The 15,580-nt window shown below is 49.3% G+C and overlaps 1 protein-coding gene across 4 annotated transcripts in view; it reads left to right on the top strand.

The window, feature by feature from the left end:
- Positions 1 to 15,580, top strand: part of DLG5 (discs large MAGUK scaffold protein 5) — a 139,652-nt gene that overhangs the window by 106,731 nt on the left and 17,341 nt on the right. For 3 of the 4 annotated variants that reach the window (XM_077124783.1, XM_077124784.1, XM_077124785.1), the window contains exons 19-27: positions 165 to 254; positions 535 to 685; positions 7,655 to 7,817; positions 7,959 to 8,092; positions 8,805 to 8,951; positions 10,181 to 10,364; positions 10,867 to 11,066; positions 11,979 to 12,149; positions 12,577 to 12,773. In XM_077124783.1, coding sequence (XP_076980898.1) covers positions 165 to 254; positions 535 to 685; positions 7,655 to 7,817; positions 7,959 to 8,092; positions 8,805 to 8,951; positions 10,181 to 10,364; positions 10,867 to 11,066; positions 11,979 to 12,149; positions 12,577 to 12,773 — 1,437 coding nt within the window. The remainder of the gene's footprint in view (positions 1 to 164; positions 255 to 534; positions 686 to 7,654; positions 7,818 to 7,958; positions 8,093 to 8,804; positions 8,952 to 10,180; positions 10,365 to 10,866; positions 11,067 to 11,978; positions 12,150 to 12,576; positions 12,774 to 15,580) is intronic. The other variant, XM_077124782.1, reaches the window with a different exon arrangement.

Genomic DNA, 15,580 nt, shown 5'->3' on the forward strand with positions numbered 1-15,580 from the left:
TTTCTCAGTCTCTCCACACTTAGGCCCCCGGGGGATAAATGGCCGGGCTCAGCTCAGGGTTTTTGTCATGCTGTGCATCTTTCTGGACTACCGAAGTGGTAGTGAGGGAGTGAGGACTGGTGTTCAGTCACAAGGACTAAAGTCTCGTCTCCTCGGATCACTAGGGTCTTCTAGTAACTTGCAGTTTAAGGCGGAACGCATTAAAATCCCGTCAACGCCCCGATACCCCCGGTCTATGGTGGGCTCTGATCGAGGTAAGTGCATCTCCTGCCTGTCCTGCTCTTGCACTTTGCTCTCACTGTTGAGCCTCTGGGCACAGGTTACAGCTTCCTGGGCATTTCAGTCCATGTGTGAGTGTGTGCTGGGCCAGCCCCAGGCTTGGCGATGCGGGGATACGTGGGGATGGAGAAGCGGCGTGGAGCTTGGCCTCCAGGCCCCATTCTGCACAGGGCAGCACGCAGCCAGGCCAGGCCCTCCTCTTGGCTGCAGCAGCCGAGACGCCGTGGCCCATGCACTCCTCCCTCTCTCTCGCAGGTTCGCTGTCACACTCTGAATGCAGCACGCCTCCCCAGTCTCCCCTGAACGTCGACACCTTGTCCTCTTGTAGCCAGTCCCAGGCCTCGGCCTCCACACTCCCTAGGATTGCTGTCAACCCCGCATCCCTCGGGGAGCGGAGAAAGGACAGGTGAGTGCCGCCTGGGCTCCGTTTTCATTTGATCCTGAGACTGGGCTACCTGGGTTTGGGTCCCCCTGGCGTCCAGTTGTGCCTTGCACTGGCATGTGGCCTGTGTGTCCTGCGGGGGCCCGTGATGCAGGAGGGTGGCCCAGCCTGCCTGCCCTGAGGGGCGGGGCATGTGTAGATGGCGAGGTGAGCAGCAGGGCGGGCCGCTTCCACTGGGTGCCGCGGGAGTGGGGTGGGCTCCAAAGAACCTGGCGGTGACTGTGGCACTGCGGCCGCTGCTCCATGCCCCCCAGGCTCAGCCAGTGCCCGGACACCGCTCAGGCACTTGATGTGAATTAACTCGTGAGATCCTCACATTAACCCCTGCATGAGTGTTATTGTCATTAGCTCCGTTTTACAGGTGGGGAAACTGAGGCTGCAAAGTGGAAATGAGCCATCTGTGGTCACATGTTAACAGTGGCTGGCTGAACCTAGGTGGGAGTCAGGATTCATTCTTCCCTTTGCATTTTGGCCCAAAGCAGAGCTTGTGTCTCTTGGAATATTTTTTTAAACCTTTTTATAGTAAAATATAATACTATAAAGGGGGAGAAAACCAGAAGGCCTAAATATACAGCTTGCCAGTTAATTGGTTCATCTTTAAATGCAGGCCAGCCTCTGCTTAGATTTTGTTAGTTTTCGGCCTGATGTCCGCCCAGGGCCACCGGCCCTGAGAGTCTGTACTTCCCTCCAGACGTGCTGCTCAGTGCCCACCTTGTTCCTCAATAGAGAAGTTGCTGGGCACATTTATATTTAGAAGGTTCTATCTAGATCATAGACCTTTAGAACATCAGATTAAATTTGAACTCGCCTTTATTTAACCACTTATTCTTTGTTCTGTGTTCTTTATTAAGAGCACGCAACTCATGTCCAAGCAAGTCCAAAAGCCCGCTGGCTTTGTATCTGTGAGCCTTGAAGGTGACTCTTGCCGGGGGGCCCTCCACCAAGACAAGTCTCATGTGAAGTTGTTACACAGCCAACCTGACAAGTATGCACCTGAGGGAGCCTGAGGGAGGGCGCAGGGGCGCCCAGACCCCTTTGCCCGGCCCCCCTTAGGGAAAGTGTTCAGCTCACACCGTGCAAACGCGCATCGGGGGCTGGTAAGCCCTGGGCCTGGGGCTTAGTTCCCCGAATGCCGTCTGGTCATCGTGAGAACAAGGATGCCCCCTCGAAGCAAGTGAGTTCCTTAGAAGTAGAGAGGGTTTCGTCGTGTGGCCGGCCAGTGATCCCCAGCTCCCTGCTGCATACAGAGAGCTGGAGCTGTGCTAGGATAGAAAGTGTCATCGTGGTGCCTGCCTGCAGGGAGCTTCAGACTCAAGTAATGCGAGTGGAGAACACATTGTGTTTTATAAACAATCCTTACTCCTCCCAGTTTTGAAGTATGCCATCATATAACTATTCATTATAGAAAACTGAGAAAATTAGAAAAGTAGAGAGAAGAAAAAAAAAACTACATATGATCTCCTCTAACCAGAGATTCAGTCACTGTTAACCTTTTGGGGGTGTGTGAGTCTGTGCATATTACACTGTTTTGTTATTTATTTTTGGTCAGTTTAAATGCATAATCATAATCATATTCATTCATATCAAGTGCTTGGGCGGTGCCTGAGCATCTGCTGAGCCTGGGGGCCAGGGTACAGTGGCCGCAGTGTCGCCATCTCCGCCAGGTTCTCCCGAGCCCACCCCACTCGTGGCACCCAGTGGAAAGGGCCCACCCTGCTGCTCACCTCGCTGTCTACACATGCCCCACCCCTCGGGGCAGAGTCAGGCTGGGCCGTGCTGAGAGAGAGAGGCCACATCTGAACAACAAAAGAGGTTCTCTTAGGCCTAATTTTAAGTAGGCTTAGCCTGTCCTTTGTGGAGTTAAGTTTCATATGAATAAATCCCAAGATTGAGGGCTCAGCCTATTGCTTAGGTTGTCCCCACTGCTTGTGAGAATATCAAGAATTCTCCACTTGGGGAAGTTGAATTTTCCCCCTTTATCACCATTCCCCTTAGGGGACTCTGCAAATACTTCCCTATTCACTGTTCAAATCACTCTGGACAAATCTACAAAATCTCATGCCATATGCTAGGTTCCAAGTACTGTGGTGTTCGATTAAGCTGTCCACATAAGTTATATTAGGAAATACACTAGTCAAAATGTAAATTTTGTACCAAATAAACATTTTTATTGAGAATTTTTGCATCTATACTCATTAGGGAGATTGGTCTGTAGTTTTCCTTTCTTTTATAGCATCTTTGCTCGGTTTTGGTATTAAAATGATACCAAAAGCTTCATAAAATGAATTAGATAGAGTTCCTTTTTCCTCAATTTTGAGCAGTTTCAGCAGGATTGGTGTTAGTCCTTTCTGGAATGTTTGATAAAATTCCTGTGAAGCCATCTGGCCCTGGGCTTATTTAATCTCCATATTTGTGAATGTTGTCGTTCTTCACCTCATTGTGATCAGACAAAGTATTGTGAGTAATTTCAGTATTTTAAAATTTATAAAGACCTATTTTGTGCCCAGCATACGATCTATCCTGATGAATCTTCCTGAGCACTAGAGCAGAATGTATAACGTTGTGCTTTGGGGTGCAATGACCTTTATATGTCTGGTAGGCCTAATTTATTTATCAAGTTATTTAACTTGTCTGTTTCCTTGATGATCTTCTGTCTGGTTGTTCTATCTGTAGAGGAGAGTGGTGTATTGAAGTCTCCTACTATTATTGTTGAAACATCTATTGCTCCCTTCAGTTTTGCCAGTGTCTGTCTCATGTACTTTGGAGCTCCTTGACTGGGAGCATAAACATTTATGATTGTTATATCTTCTTGGTGAATTGACCCTTTAATTAGTATATAGTGTCCTTCTTTGTCTCTTATGATGTCTTTACATTTAAAGTCTGTTTTGTCCGATATTAGTATAGCTACTCGTACTCCTGCTTTCTTTTGGTTACAACTTGTGTGGAGAATCTTTTTCCATCTTTTCACTTTCAATCTGTTTGTATCCTTGTGGCTAAGATGAGTATCAGCAGCATATAGCTTGATTATATTTCTTTTCTTTTTTTACATGGGCAAGCACCGGGAATTGAACCTGGGTCCTCTGGCATGGCAGACAAGCATTCTTGCCTGCTGAGCCACTGTGGCCCGCCCTTGATTATATTTCTTAATCCATTCTGCCCATCTATATCTTTTAATTGGTAAGTTTAGTCCGTTTCAACATTCAAAGTTATTACTGAAAATGCATTTCTTGAGTCCACCATCTTATCTTTTTTATTTTATTTATCAGATCTATATATTCTTTTCCCTCTTCCTCTTTGTATTCTTTAAATTACCCTTAGTGGTACTCGTCAATTCTGTGCCCTCCTGCAGACCTCTTCTTCTGTCTCTTTTTCTAGCCGACAGATCACCTTTTAGTATTTCTTGTAGGGCCGATCTTTTGCTGACAAATTCTTTCAGGACTTCTTTGTCTGTGAAAACTGTAATCTCTCCCTCAATTTTGAAGGACAATTTGGCTGGGTACAAAATTCTTGGCTGAAAGTCTTTCTTTTTCAGGATCTTGAAAATAGCATACCACTGCCTTCTCGCCTCCAGGGTGCTAGTTGAGTAGTCTGAACTCAGTCTTATTTGATTTCCCTTATATGTAGTAGATTGTTTTTCTCTTGCTGCTTTCAGGATTTTCTGCTTCTCTTCAACATTTAACAGACTCATTCGTATGTGCCTTGGGGAAGGCGTATTTGGATTTATTCTGTTTGGAGTTCTTTCGGCTTCTTTGGTTTGTATATTTATGTCCTTTATGAGGGTTGGGAAGTTTTCCCCCATTATATCCTCAACTATTCTTCCTAGCCCTTTACTCCTCTCTTCTCCTTCTGGGACACCAGTGATTCTTATATTTGTGCCCTTTGTTTTGTCTATCATTTCCCTGAGTTCCCATTCAGTTTTTTCCATCTTCTTTGCCCTTTGCTGTTTTGAGTCTTCAAAGTCAATTATCCTGTCCTCTATATCACTTATTCTTTCTTCTGTCTCTTCAAATCTGGTGTTGTGTGCCTCTAGTATGTTTTTTATTTGGTCAACAGAGTCTTTAATCTCTGTGATTTCCATTATTTTTCTATTTATTCTTTCAATTTCCTCTTTGTACCCTTCTACTGTCTTCTTGATCTCCTTTGTGTCATTTGCTATCCCACTTATTTTATTAAGTAGAGTTGTATGAACATCTTTGATTCGTTGTTCCAACGTCTGTGTCTCCTGGTTTTTTAATTTGGTCATTAGGCAGGGGTATCTCTCTGCATTGTATTATGCTTAGTGATCTTCTGCTGTCTTCGCTGCATGTAAATCTCTTGATTGATTTGCTTTGGGAGTTGATTTCTTTCAGTAGTCTAAGGCTTTGTGTTTGTGGAATGGTTATACAGCAGGGAGCAGGGCACGGGTTGGGCACTCAGTGAGGTGATTTATTTCAGGGCAAGTGTGGGTGCAGGTTGGGGATGTTACGCTGATGCTTGTGAATGTGGGTGCCCAGCGGCCAGGGAAGGTGTAGCTGTGTGGGTGCAGCAGTCTGGGAGGTGTAACCCTGGTGTGCGCAGGCCTAAAGCATGGGGCCCTTTGTGCACATGCGTAGAGCTGTGGTAGCAGGTCAGCATTAGGCCTTTCTGAATTGGGGGCCATGTGACCCGGCTGTGCAGGCCGGCTCTTTCTCAGAGCTGGGAAGTGTGGCTGAGGGCCATGCGCATGCACAGTTCTAGTATAAATCTGTTTTAAAAGCATGAAAAAATATTAAACACATTTTTGAAGTAGTAAAAAGGAATTTAACCACTCACAAAAAGGCAGCCTCATTATCCTAAGAAAAATTATTTATGCTTATGATAGTTATAATCATGCAAAAGATTAACAAGGAAATATTACCCTAAGTTTCCTTATCTAGTGTACCGTTTGTTAACATTTTGGTAGAGCTTTCCATAGAGATCTTGCTATGCACAAATGTATTATAAATACCCGTGTACATTTGTAAAAGTGAAATTAAATATAGGAACCTACCTTCTCATTTCTCAGCAGGCCCTATACATCTCTCCATGGCAGTCAGTACTGATTTACATCATCAGTCATAACAGCTCCACTGCTTCTGATGCATGGCTGCTATTACAGCTCAGTTATCCCTTCTGGCTTTGAGAGTACTGTATGGGCTAGAAGTAACACAGGGGATGGCATATTGGATGAGGGCTGAGCAGTCCCAGACTGTAATGCTGCTCCTACCCTCTCCGCTCTGGGATGCTGCTCCTTTGAGGGTCTTAGACCAAGGGGTGAGGACGCTGTTGGGGTGCCTGCTTTCTGAGGGTTCCTGTACCTCGGAACCATCTGGCGTTCTGCACATGCCAAGTCGCGGAAAGGACAGCCGCTGTGGGCCAGGGATGGTCTCTCTGAGCTGCTAAGGCAGGCTTTGCTGAGTGGGGCATTCGGAAAGGTGAGAATGGTCTGGAGGGTGGGAGAAGAGAAAGCACAACACCGAAAGAAATGTAACCTCAGCTCTGCTGCGAGGGCTTGGCCGCGAGCCGTGGGGACCCGACCTGAGCCCGCTGAACTTGCAGGATTGCTTTGCCTCTGGGTGACACAGTTGCGGTGGTCAAGCCCTTCCAACCGTGTGCACCCAAAGGGGGTCCAATGAGACAGAGGCTGGGTCCGCTCTCTGCCTCAGCCTTTGGCCATGACTTTATCCTGAGGAGAGGAAAAGCTGGAGGTCTCCATGCCATGGAACAGTGAGGCTCAGGGCCATGTGACAGGCCCGTCTTGGGGGGAGAGGGATCAGTGTCGCTTGGCAGGCTTCTTCTCTGTTATGTTCAGGGTGGCTGCATCGGATTCCTTTTCTTTTCTTCTTTTTTTTAAGTTTTTATTAATAAAACCAATCAACATACAAACATGAACATTCTTAACATATGAACAGTCCATGCTTGGTGTGCAATCAGTGGCCCCACACTAGCATCACATAGTTGTACATTCATCACCATCAGCATTTCTCAGAATATTTACATCACTCCAGAAAAAGAAATAAAAAGAAAAAAATCATATATACCACACCCTTTACCCCTCCTTCTCATTGACCACTAGTATTTCCCTCTACCCAATTTATTTTAACATTTGTTCCCCCTATTATTTATTTTTAATCCATATTTTTTGACTCATCTGTCCATACTGTAGAGAAAAGGAGCGTCAGAACAAGGTTTTCACAATCACGCACCTTCCTTTTCTGAGCCTTCTCTTCTCTCCTGCCCTTTTGCATCTGTGGGGTTTCCATGCCTCTCCAGATCTCTCTGGAGACTGCCTGTGGCTGCTAAGCCCGGTTCTCCCGTGGAGGAGTCCAAGGTTTGCCGGACCCAAGGCGGCCCTGCCCGCGCCCCTGTGCCGACCTCATGCCTATGGGTATGGTGGGTGGCTCCCCGGGGAGCCGTGATTGCATGGTCTTCTCTTTGCTTCCGTGCTGTCCTGCCCCCTTTTACAGCTCGAGTTTGCAGCAGCTAAATTTCCATGATAAATTTGCATCACCCTGGATAGCCAGTAAATATAAAAATTGTTATTTTCTACTGTTTCTCCTTGAGGGAGTGTCATCCCAGAAGCCATTTCTTCTCTTAAGAGGGGATCTCAAGACCCCACTAATATTTGTCAATTACATCCTGCGTGAGGCAGCTTGTCTCACATAATGAGAATCCAGATGTAGCCCCTGCATTTATCAGTGTTTATGGTTCACATAGACCTTTCTTTGTGTCTCTGGGATTGAGTGCTTTGGTGCCGTGTTCGAGCTGCATGAGGTTGCAGGAGTGTGTATCGTTTGTTCTGAAAACATTTGGCAAATCATGCCTCCAGCCGTGTCGCCCGGAGAGCAGCTGCACCGTGGTTCACGTCTGGTCTTGGACTCTTCCCCAGGCCAATCTTTGTATCTGAGGCCTGGAATCCACTGGCTCTTTTCCCAGGCCTTACGTGGAAGAGCCACGCCATGTCAAAGTACACAAGGGCTTGGAGCCTCTGGGGATCTCCATCGTGAGCGGCGAGAAGGGGGGTATCTACGTCTCTAAGGTGACCGGGGGAAGCATCGCTCACCAGGCTGGCCTGGAGTACGGAGATCAGCTGCTTGAGGTGAGAAAGAGCTGCCTTCTACTCCTGCTCTCTTCTCTTCCCCCCATGGAGAAGCGGTGCTGCCCAGGTCCCCAGGGCCACCTCCACGTCCGCTCCTCCCAGCCCCCTGCATGGCTGAGCTTGCCGCCGGTGTCTCCGCAGTTCAACGGCATAAACCTGCGGAGCGCCACGGAGCAGCAGGCCCGGCTCATCATCGGGCAGCAGTGCGACACCGTCACCATCCTGGCCCAGTACAACCCCCACATGCACCAGCTCGGCAGCCACTCCCGCTCCAGGTGAGGTCCTGCGCTTCCCCGGGCTGCCTGGGCTGCGGGGAGCGACGTGGGCTGGGCAGGTAAGCTGCTCATGGCAGGAGAGGAAGGCCACCAGCTGCACGTTCTGGAGAGTGGACCAACCCACCTTCTGGATAAAGAAGACATTTAACGGGCATGTGTCCTCCTGAAGTGGGGAATGTAAACTGCCAGCTAGGGGTCCCACTGGGTGGTCAGAGGCTGAGGCCCAGGGGTAGGATGGTCTGCAGGGGGGCCCAAAAGTCATGGGGTTCATGAGCAGACACTGACCCCCGCCTGTACCTGCCCCTGTGCACGGGGCAGACAAGAGAAGGGGAAGCCGGTACCTGTAGCTCTTTTGCAGCTTAGCAGGGAGATAAGATACAAACCGAGGAAAGGAGACAGTGAGTTTGCGTGTCACCTGGGCACCCCATGCACCAGGCCAGAGACCTTCAGGGAGGACCTCAGGGTTGAGGACATGTCGCTGGTCTTGGACACGGTGGGGGGGAGAGGACCAGTGTTTCCTGCAGGTGACTGGCCACATGGGTCCACGCTCTGTGCCACCCGTGTCTTCTTGGGGCCCAGGGGTGAGGAGCCCGGTGGACCCCGTCCCTGCTTATGGCCCAGACCAGCCTCCGCACTGGACGGGGCATGGCTCTGGGCATGGCAGCCCCTCAGTCTTCCTGCCTCTCAGTCTTCCTATCCCTCCCTGCTCCAGTTCCCACCTGGACCCTGCCGGCACCCACTCCGCTCTCCAGGGAAGTGGTGCCGCCACCCCAGAGCACGCCTCTGCCATCGACCCCCTGCTGGAGCAGGACGAAGACCCTGGCATCTCCGTGTGCAAGCAGAGCACGCCCAGCTCCAGGTCAGCCAGCCAGAGAGGGTCATGAGCCTTCCCTTTGTCTGTCCAGCAGCCAGGGGGGCCAGGCAGGGTCTCTGTGAGCCGGAGCCTTGCTCTGAGGAGTGAGGACCCTGGGCCGCGGGGGCTGCGTCCCCCTGGCTGCCAGCCACACACCAGGTCTTCAGGGTTGGTGGGGGCAGAGTGCCATGCCTGCCCTTTTCTTCCCTCCTGCCCTTCCCTTTCTCTCTCTTCCTGTTGGCTCGTCCTTGCCCTACTTCCCTCCCCCCACCCCCACCCCCCGTTTCTTATTTGCTCCTTTGTCAGACCCTGGCCTCCAGCGATGGCTGAGCACTTTCACTTCCCGGGAGCTCTTGGTTTAGAAGACAGAGGGCACAGGCATATGCGAATGCAGTTGAAGTGTCACACGAGGGTGGCAGGGAGGGGTGAGAGCAAAGGCTGGAGGGGAGAGAATCCCTGTGGGGGCGGCTCTGAGCGCTCAGGGAGCCATGCGCAGTCCAGCCCGGTCCCGCGGAGGACCAGACAGGCCGTGGGGCAGGGCAGACAGGGCAGCCACGCAGCCGCTCTGCAGGCCTGGAGGGAGCAGCCTCCCGGGGGACGTGGGGCCTTGGGGAAGCTCTGGGCCTCAACCTAGTGCAGGCAACTCTGCCTTTCCAGCACCAGCACTGGTCATGGTAGAACTTCACCTACATTAGAATTGCAATCACTCTCAGATTTTCTCCCGCGAGATTCTTCATCCGCATCCCTCGCTGCCCCCGTTTCCTTTGCTCAGTTGTTGGCCGGCTTATTTTCCCTCCCTTGTTTTGCAGATTCTTTAGGCCATCTCCGCAGAAGCCCCTCTGTAAATGTTTGCTGATTGAATTGTGCTCTGGACAGGGAGACTAGTGTTAACTTCAGCAGAACAAAGTATTTAGGAGCCAAATGCAGAGCAGCAGGGAGAGACCCAGCCCTCTGAGATGAGGTTGGCGGCTGTGGGCCGAAAAGCAGGGGCCTTGATTTCAAGTGTTACCATCAGGCTTTGTGACCCTGGGCTCGCTCTTCACCTCCGCCGACTCCTAGACGCCTGCCCTATAAGATAGGTCAGCAGAACCAGGCAAACTCCCAGTTCTCTGAGAGCTTCTCTGAGAGCCTGTGAGGTGCAGAAAATGGTTTGGGGATTAACTATGGTTCTGTCTTTCCCGTGCCCGTCTCCCTTTCTGTTTCTGATTGAGGAACTTCATTTTCCTTCCTGAAAGGATCGTGGGAGATGCCAACAAGAAGACCTCGGAGCCGCGCGTCGTCCTGATCAAAAAGTCCCAGCTGGAGCTTGGGGTGCATTTATGTGGCGGGAACCTGCATGGGGTGTTTGTGGCGGAGGTGGAGGATGACAGTCCCGCCAGGGGTCCCGACGGGCTTGTGCCTGGGGACCTTCTCCTCGAGGTGAGGCCCTAAGGCCATTCTCCATCCTGTGCCCTGGGGTTCCGATTCAGGTGGCCCTGGGGACGGGGGCACAGACTCTCAGCTGAGGACCTGTCAGTGCTTTTCTTTTTTGATAAATATCCTCATAAGCCCAGAATGCTGCACAGGCCCTCTGGGTGATCACTGGAAGCCAGGCAGGTCTCTGAGAGGATCTACAGGCAGGGCCCCCCAGCGGGGTGCTTGGAGATAGGGGGAGGAAGCTCTGTTCTCGGAGAGTCATTTCTCTCCCTTCCCAGGCTCTCCCCCCCCCCCCAAATTAATGAGAGAGCTGGCTTATATATGTTTGAAGATATAGGTAGCATAAACAAGGTGAAGTACCATAGTTTGAGTACACCACGCCTGCAGGGGGACTGGGACAGGCTTTTTTCAGCCCTTCCCCCGGAGGGGAGGCAAGTGGACTCTCAGTTGGAGGAATGGCGATTCTCCACCTTATCTCCACACTGGCCCTTCACGGCTGCCCCAGCTGACCCCTGGCTTCTGCTCCTCTGACTCCAAACCCCTCGACCCTGGGCAGTACGGCACTCTGGACGTCCGGAGCAAGACGGTGGAGGAGGTCTACGTGGAGATGCTTAAGCCCAAGGACAGCGTCCGCCTGAAGGTGCAGTACCGCCCCGAGGAGTTCAGCAAGATCAAGGTCCTGCCTGGTGACAGCTTCTACATCAGGTGCCAGAGCCTAATGATTCAGGGCCAGGGGAGGGGACTGCCATGGGGGCTCTGTTCCTGGTAAAAGCCCCTGTGGGGTGGTGTAGTGGTGGCTGGGAGGCAGAATTCTTGCCTGCTATGCCAGAGACCGGGGTTTGATTCCCCGAGCCTACCCATGCCAGAAACAAAAAAAAGTCCCTGTGCTTCCTGCCCCCCAAAGGGTGGGGCCGTGATAGTCGTTACTTGGCCCCACAGTCCACGAACTCACGGTGAAGCACTTTTTTATTTTTTTGCATGGGCAGGCACTGGGAGGTGAGGCACTTTTGACATAGGAAACCCTTGGCTGGGTTAGCAGGCAAGATATGCTTCCTTGTTTGGGGTTTAGGTCATGGAAAGTTTTGAAACCACAGATCCCATTCCCTCTGGTTTTCCCTCCTCCCTTTTCATCTTCCCTGAGCCGGGCTTGTGTACCCGTTGGCAAGTGAGTACGTAGACTTTTGGGTGCCTTGAAATACCCCATGACGTGCTGTGTATGTGCAGGGACAGGCGCACACATTTCCCGGGAGGGGTTTGTGGCTTTCTTCATGACCCCTAAGATCTGAAACCTGCAAAGGAATAACTAGTGATCATGAGTTATACAATAACTACTGTGTGGGACAATTCCCCATCTCTGGGGACCGCTGGTCAATGAAAGGTGACATGTTTCCATCTTCGGGATTTTCTAAGCAATAGGAACTGTGGCCCTTCCCGAAAGGGAAGGATGGCAAATGGGAAGGACTTATTTGGGGTGGGGAGTTGGGGCCTTGGTTCTTGGCAAGAGGTTCTTTATGCAGTGGGCCTGAGGCCACCCTTGTTCCTAGGGAAAGTCGCTGTCTTGGTCCTGCTGTCCCTAGTGGGTCTTAGCCTGAGCATTTCCTGCCGCACCCCGTCCAGGGCCCTGTACGACCGGCTGGCAGAGGTGGAGCATGAGCTGAGCTTTAAGAAGGATGACATCCTCTACGTGGATGACACCTTGCCCCAGGGCACATTTGGCTACTGGATGGCCTGGCAGCTCGACGAGAATGGCCAGAAGATCCAGCGTGGGCAGATTCCCAGCAAATACGTGTATGTGTACCCCAGCTCTGGGCTGGGGGCTTGGGCATGGGCAGAATGAGCCTTCATCCGTGGAGCTGTCCCTGGGGGCGATGGGCAGGAGCCTGGGCTCCCGGGAGGACGAATCTGCTGTTCACTGCAACTTCTGTCTACGTGGTGAGCCGAGAACACTCATCTAAAGAACTGCTCCTGGCATAAATCCATGGAAGCATAACTTTAGATGCTTTCAAGTGAAGGCTCTCCTCGCAGTTTGTTGAACACTGATCCGAGGGTCCGAGTACACCCTGGTGGAGACTCACCTGCTCTAAGAGCTCACCCCTGATGCTGGTGCCTGTGGCACCCCCCAAGGCAGTAGGATGAAGGGGTCCTCAGTGGTGTGGGTGGGTGGGGAGATGGTCCCTCCAGCCTTCTCCGGCACTGCCATTCTCTGTGTCCACAGGATGGACCAGGAATTCTCCAGGAGGCTCAGCATGTCTGAAGTCAAAGATGATAACAATGCTGCAAAGACGCTGTCGGCAGCTGCACGCAGATCCTTCTTTCGAAGGAAACATAAGCACAAACGCAGTGGGTCCAAGGATGGGAAGGACCTTCTCGCCCTGGACACCTTCTCCAATGACTCCATTCCACTCTTTGAAGGCAAGTGGCTGAGTTTGTTTTTACAGTGGGCTCTCGGGATTTATAACTTAAGTCTCAAAGTTAAGGTTTATAACTTAAGTCTCAAAGCAGCCACTCAAACAAGACAGAGGATTCCTTTCCTTTCAAATGGAGGAAGTCTGGAGGCTGGGTTGGCATATGGTGGCACTGCAGTGTCACAGTCTTTGGTCATTTTGCTTTTCTTCCTTAGCATGTGGCTTCCATTCTCGTGGCCTCCCTGTGACTACCACATGTCATTCAGTTCCAGCCTGTGTTTCAGGCATCAGGAATGAGGCTTTGGCTAAAGTGTACCTCCGCCAGTCGGCTTGCTTTAAGCCGTTTGCCCAGCTCCATGGCCACTCTCATGTGCTGGCGAGACTGGGAAGTAGTGTTCTGGCCGGTGTGTCGCCGGCCTCGGTAACCCAGGAAGAGAGAAAAGATGGGCTTGGATTGGGGAGGCAAAAGGCAATCTCTGCTCAGTGACGTCGCTTCTAGTATGCTTTTGGGTTGTTTCAGGCTGCTGGGTGGTGGCCAGGGGCTACCCATCTCTCTCTGCAGGTCTTTGGCGTTTTCTAGCCTCATTCTTCTTCCCTTAACTATTCCTACAAGGCCCTCCCCAGGCTGGCGTGGAGCATCAGGAAGGGTCTGGTGTTCCCTGGCAGAGCAGCTTGTGGGCAGAGTGTGTTTGTCCCCTGATAACCTTTTCTTTCTTATCTGTTTTCTTAAACATATCAATCACACGCATTTCTTTTAAAGTAGTTTTATTGAGATAAATTCACATACTGTACAGTCCCTCTACGTGTGCCTTCGCTGTCTTCTAGTGTATTCACAGAGGTGTGCATACATCACCAGTCAATTCTAAAACATTTTCACCCTGAGAGGGTTCACGATGTTATACGGTCCCACATTTCATCCTCTGGCTTTCCTTCTAGTGACATGCACAGCCCTGAACTTTCCCTTTCAACCACAAGCCCACCCACCTGTCACCACTGTTAGTCGCTCTCACTAGAATGCCACCCCCGTTACCTCCAGCCATTTCCAAACATTCACAGTCAACCTTATTACATATTCCACACACATTAAACATCAGCTCCCCATTCTGCCTTCTGGTGACCTGTGTTCTAGGTATTGGCACCATGAGTTAGTTTCCTAGTTGCGCTTAGTTCCTATTAGTGAGTCATGCAATGTTTGTCCTTTCGTGTCTTATTTCAGCCAAGACAGTGTCTTCCAGGTTGATACATGTTGTCATATACGTCATGACTTTGTTCCTTTGTAACAGCTGGATGATATTCCATCATATGTGCATACCACATTTTATTTATCCATTAAGTGGTTGACTGGCTTTTCTAGTTCTGCAAATTACGCTGTTAGAATTTTTTTTTTAATTAATTAAAGAAAAAAAAGAAATTCACACAACATTTAGAAATCATTCCATTCTACATATACAATCAGTAATTCTTAACATCATCACATAGATGCATGATCATCATTTCTTAGTACATTTGCATTGATTTAGGAAAAGAACTAGCAAAACAACAAAAAAAGATATATAATGTTAATATAGAGAAAAAAATAATAATAAAAAAGGAAAGGAAAAAGAAAAAAAGAAAAAAAGACACAAACAAACAAAACTATAGCTCAGATGCAGCTTCATTCAGTGTTTTAACATAATTACATTACACTTAGGTATTATTGTGCTGTCCATTTTTGAGTTTTTGTATCTAGTCCTGTTGCACAGTCTGTATCCCTTCAGCTTCAATTACCCATTATCTTACCCTGTTTCTAACTCCTCCTGGTCTCTGTTACCAATGACATATTCCAAGTTTATTCTCGAATGTCGGTTCACATCAGTGGGACCATACAGTATTTGTCCTTTAGTTTTTGGCTAGACTCACTCAGCATGATGTTCTCTAGGTCCATCCATGTTATTACATGCTTCATAAGTTTATCCTGTCTTAAAGCTGCATAATATTCCATCGTATGTATATACCACAGTTTGTTTAGCCACTCTTCTGTTGATGGACATTTTGGCTGTTTCCATCTCTTTGCAATTATTGTAAATAATGCCCCTATACACATTGGTGTACAAATGTCCGTTTGTGTCTTTGCCCTTAAGTCCTTTGAGTAGATACCTAGCAATGGTATTGCTGGGTCGTATGGCAATTCTATATTCAGCTTTTTGAGGAACCGCCAAACTGCCTTCCACAGTGGTTGCACCATTTGACATTCCCACCAATAGTGGATAAGTGTGCCTCTTTCTCCGCATCCTCTCCAGCACTTGTCATTTTTTGTTTTGTTGATAATGGCCATTCTGATGGGTGTGAGATGATATCTCATTGTGGTTTTGATTTGCATTTCTCTAATGGCCAGGGACATTGAGCATCTCTTCATGTGCCTTTTGGCCATTTGTATTTCCTCTTCTGAGAGGTGTCTGTTCAAGTCTTTTTCCCATTTTGTAATTGGGTTGGCTATCTTTTTGTTGTTGAGTTGAACAATCTCTTTATAAATTCTGGATACTAGACCTTTATCTAATATGTCGTTTCCAAATATTGTCTCCCATTGTGTAGGCTGTCTTTCTACTTTCTTGATGAAGTTCTTTGATGCACAAAAGTGTTTAATTTTGAGGAGCTCCCATTTATTTATTTCTTTCTTCAGTGCTCTTGCTTTAGGTTTAAGGTCCATAAAACCACCTGCAGTTGTAAGATTCATAAGATATCTCCCTACATTTTCCTCTAACTGTTTTATGGTCTTAGACCTAATGTTTAGATCTTTGATCCATTTTGAGTTAACTTTTGTATAGGGTGTGAGAG

This window comes from Tamandua tetradactyla, chromosome 13 (assembly GCF_023851605.1).
Source record: "Tamandua tetradactyla isolate mTamTet1 chromosome 13, mTamTet1.pri, whole genome shotgun sequence".
Classification (NCBI taxonomy): domain Eukaryota; kingdom Metazoa; phylum Chordata; class Mammalia; order Pilosa; family Myrmecophagidae; genus Tamandua; species Tamandua tetradactyla.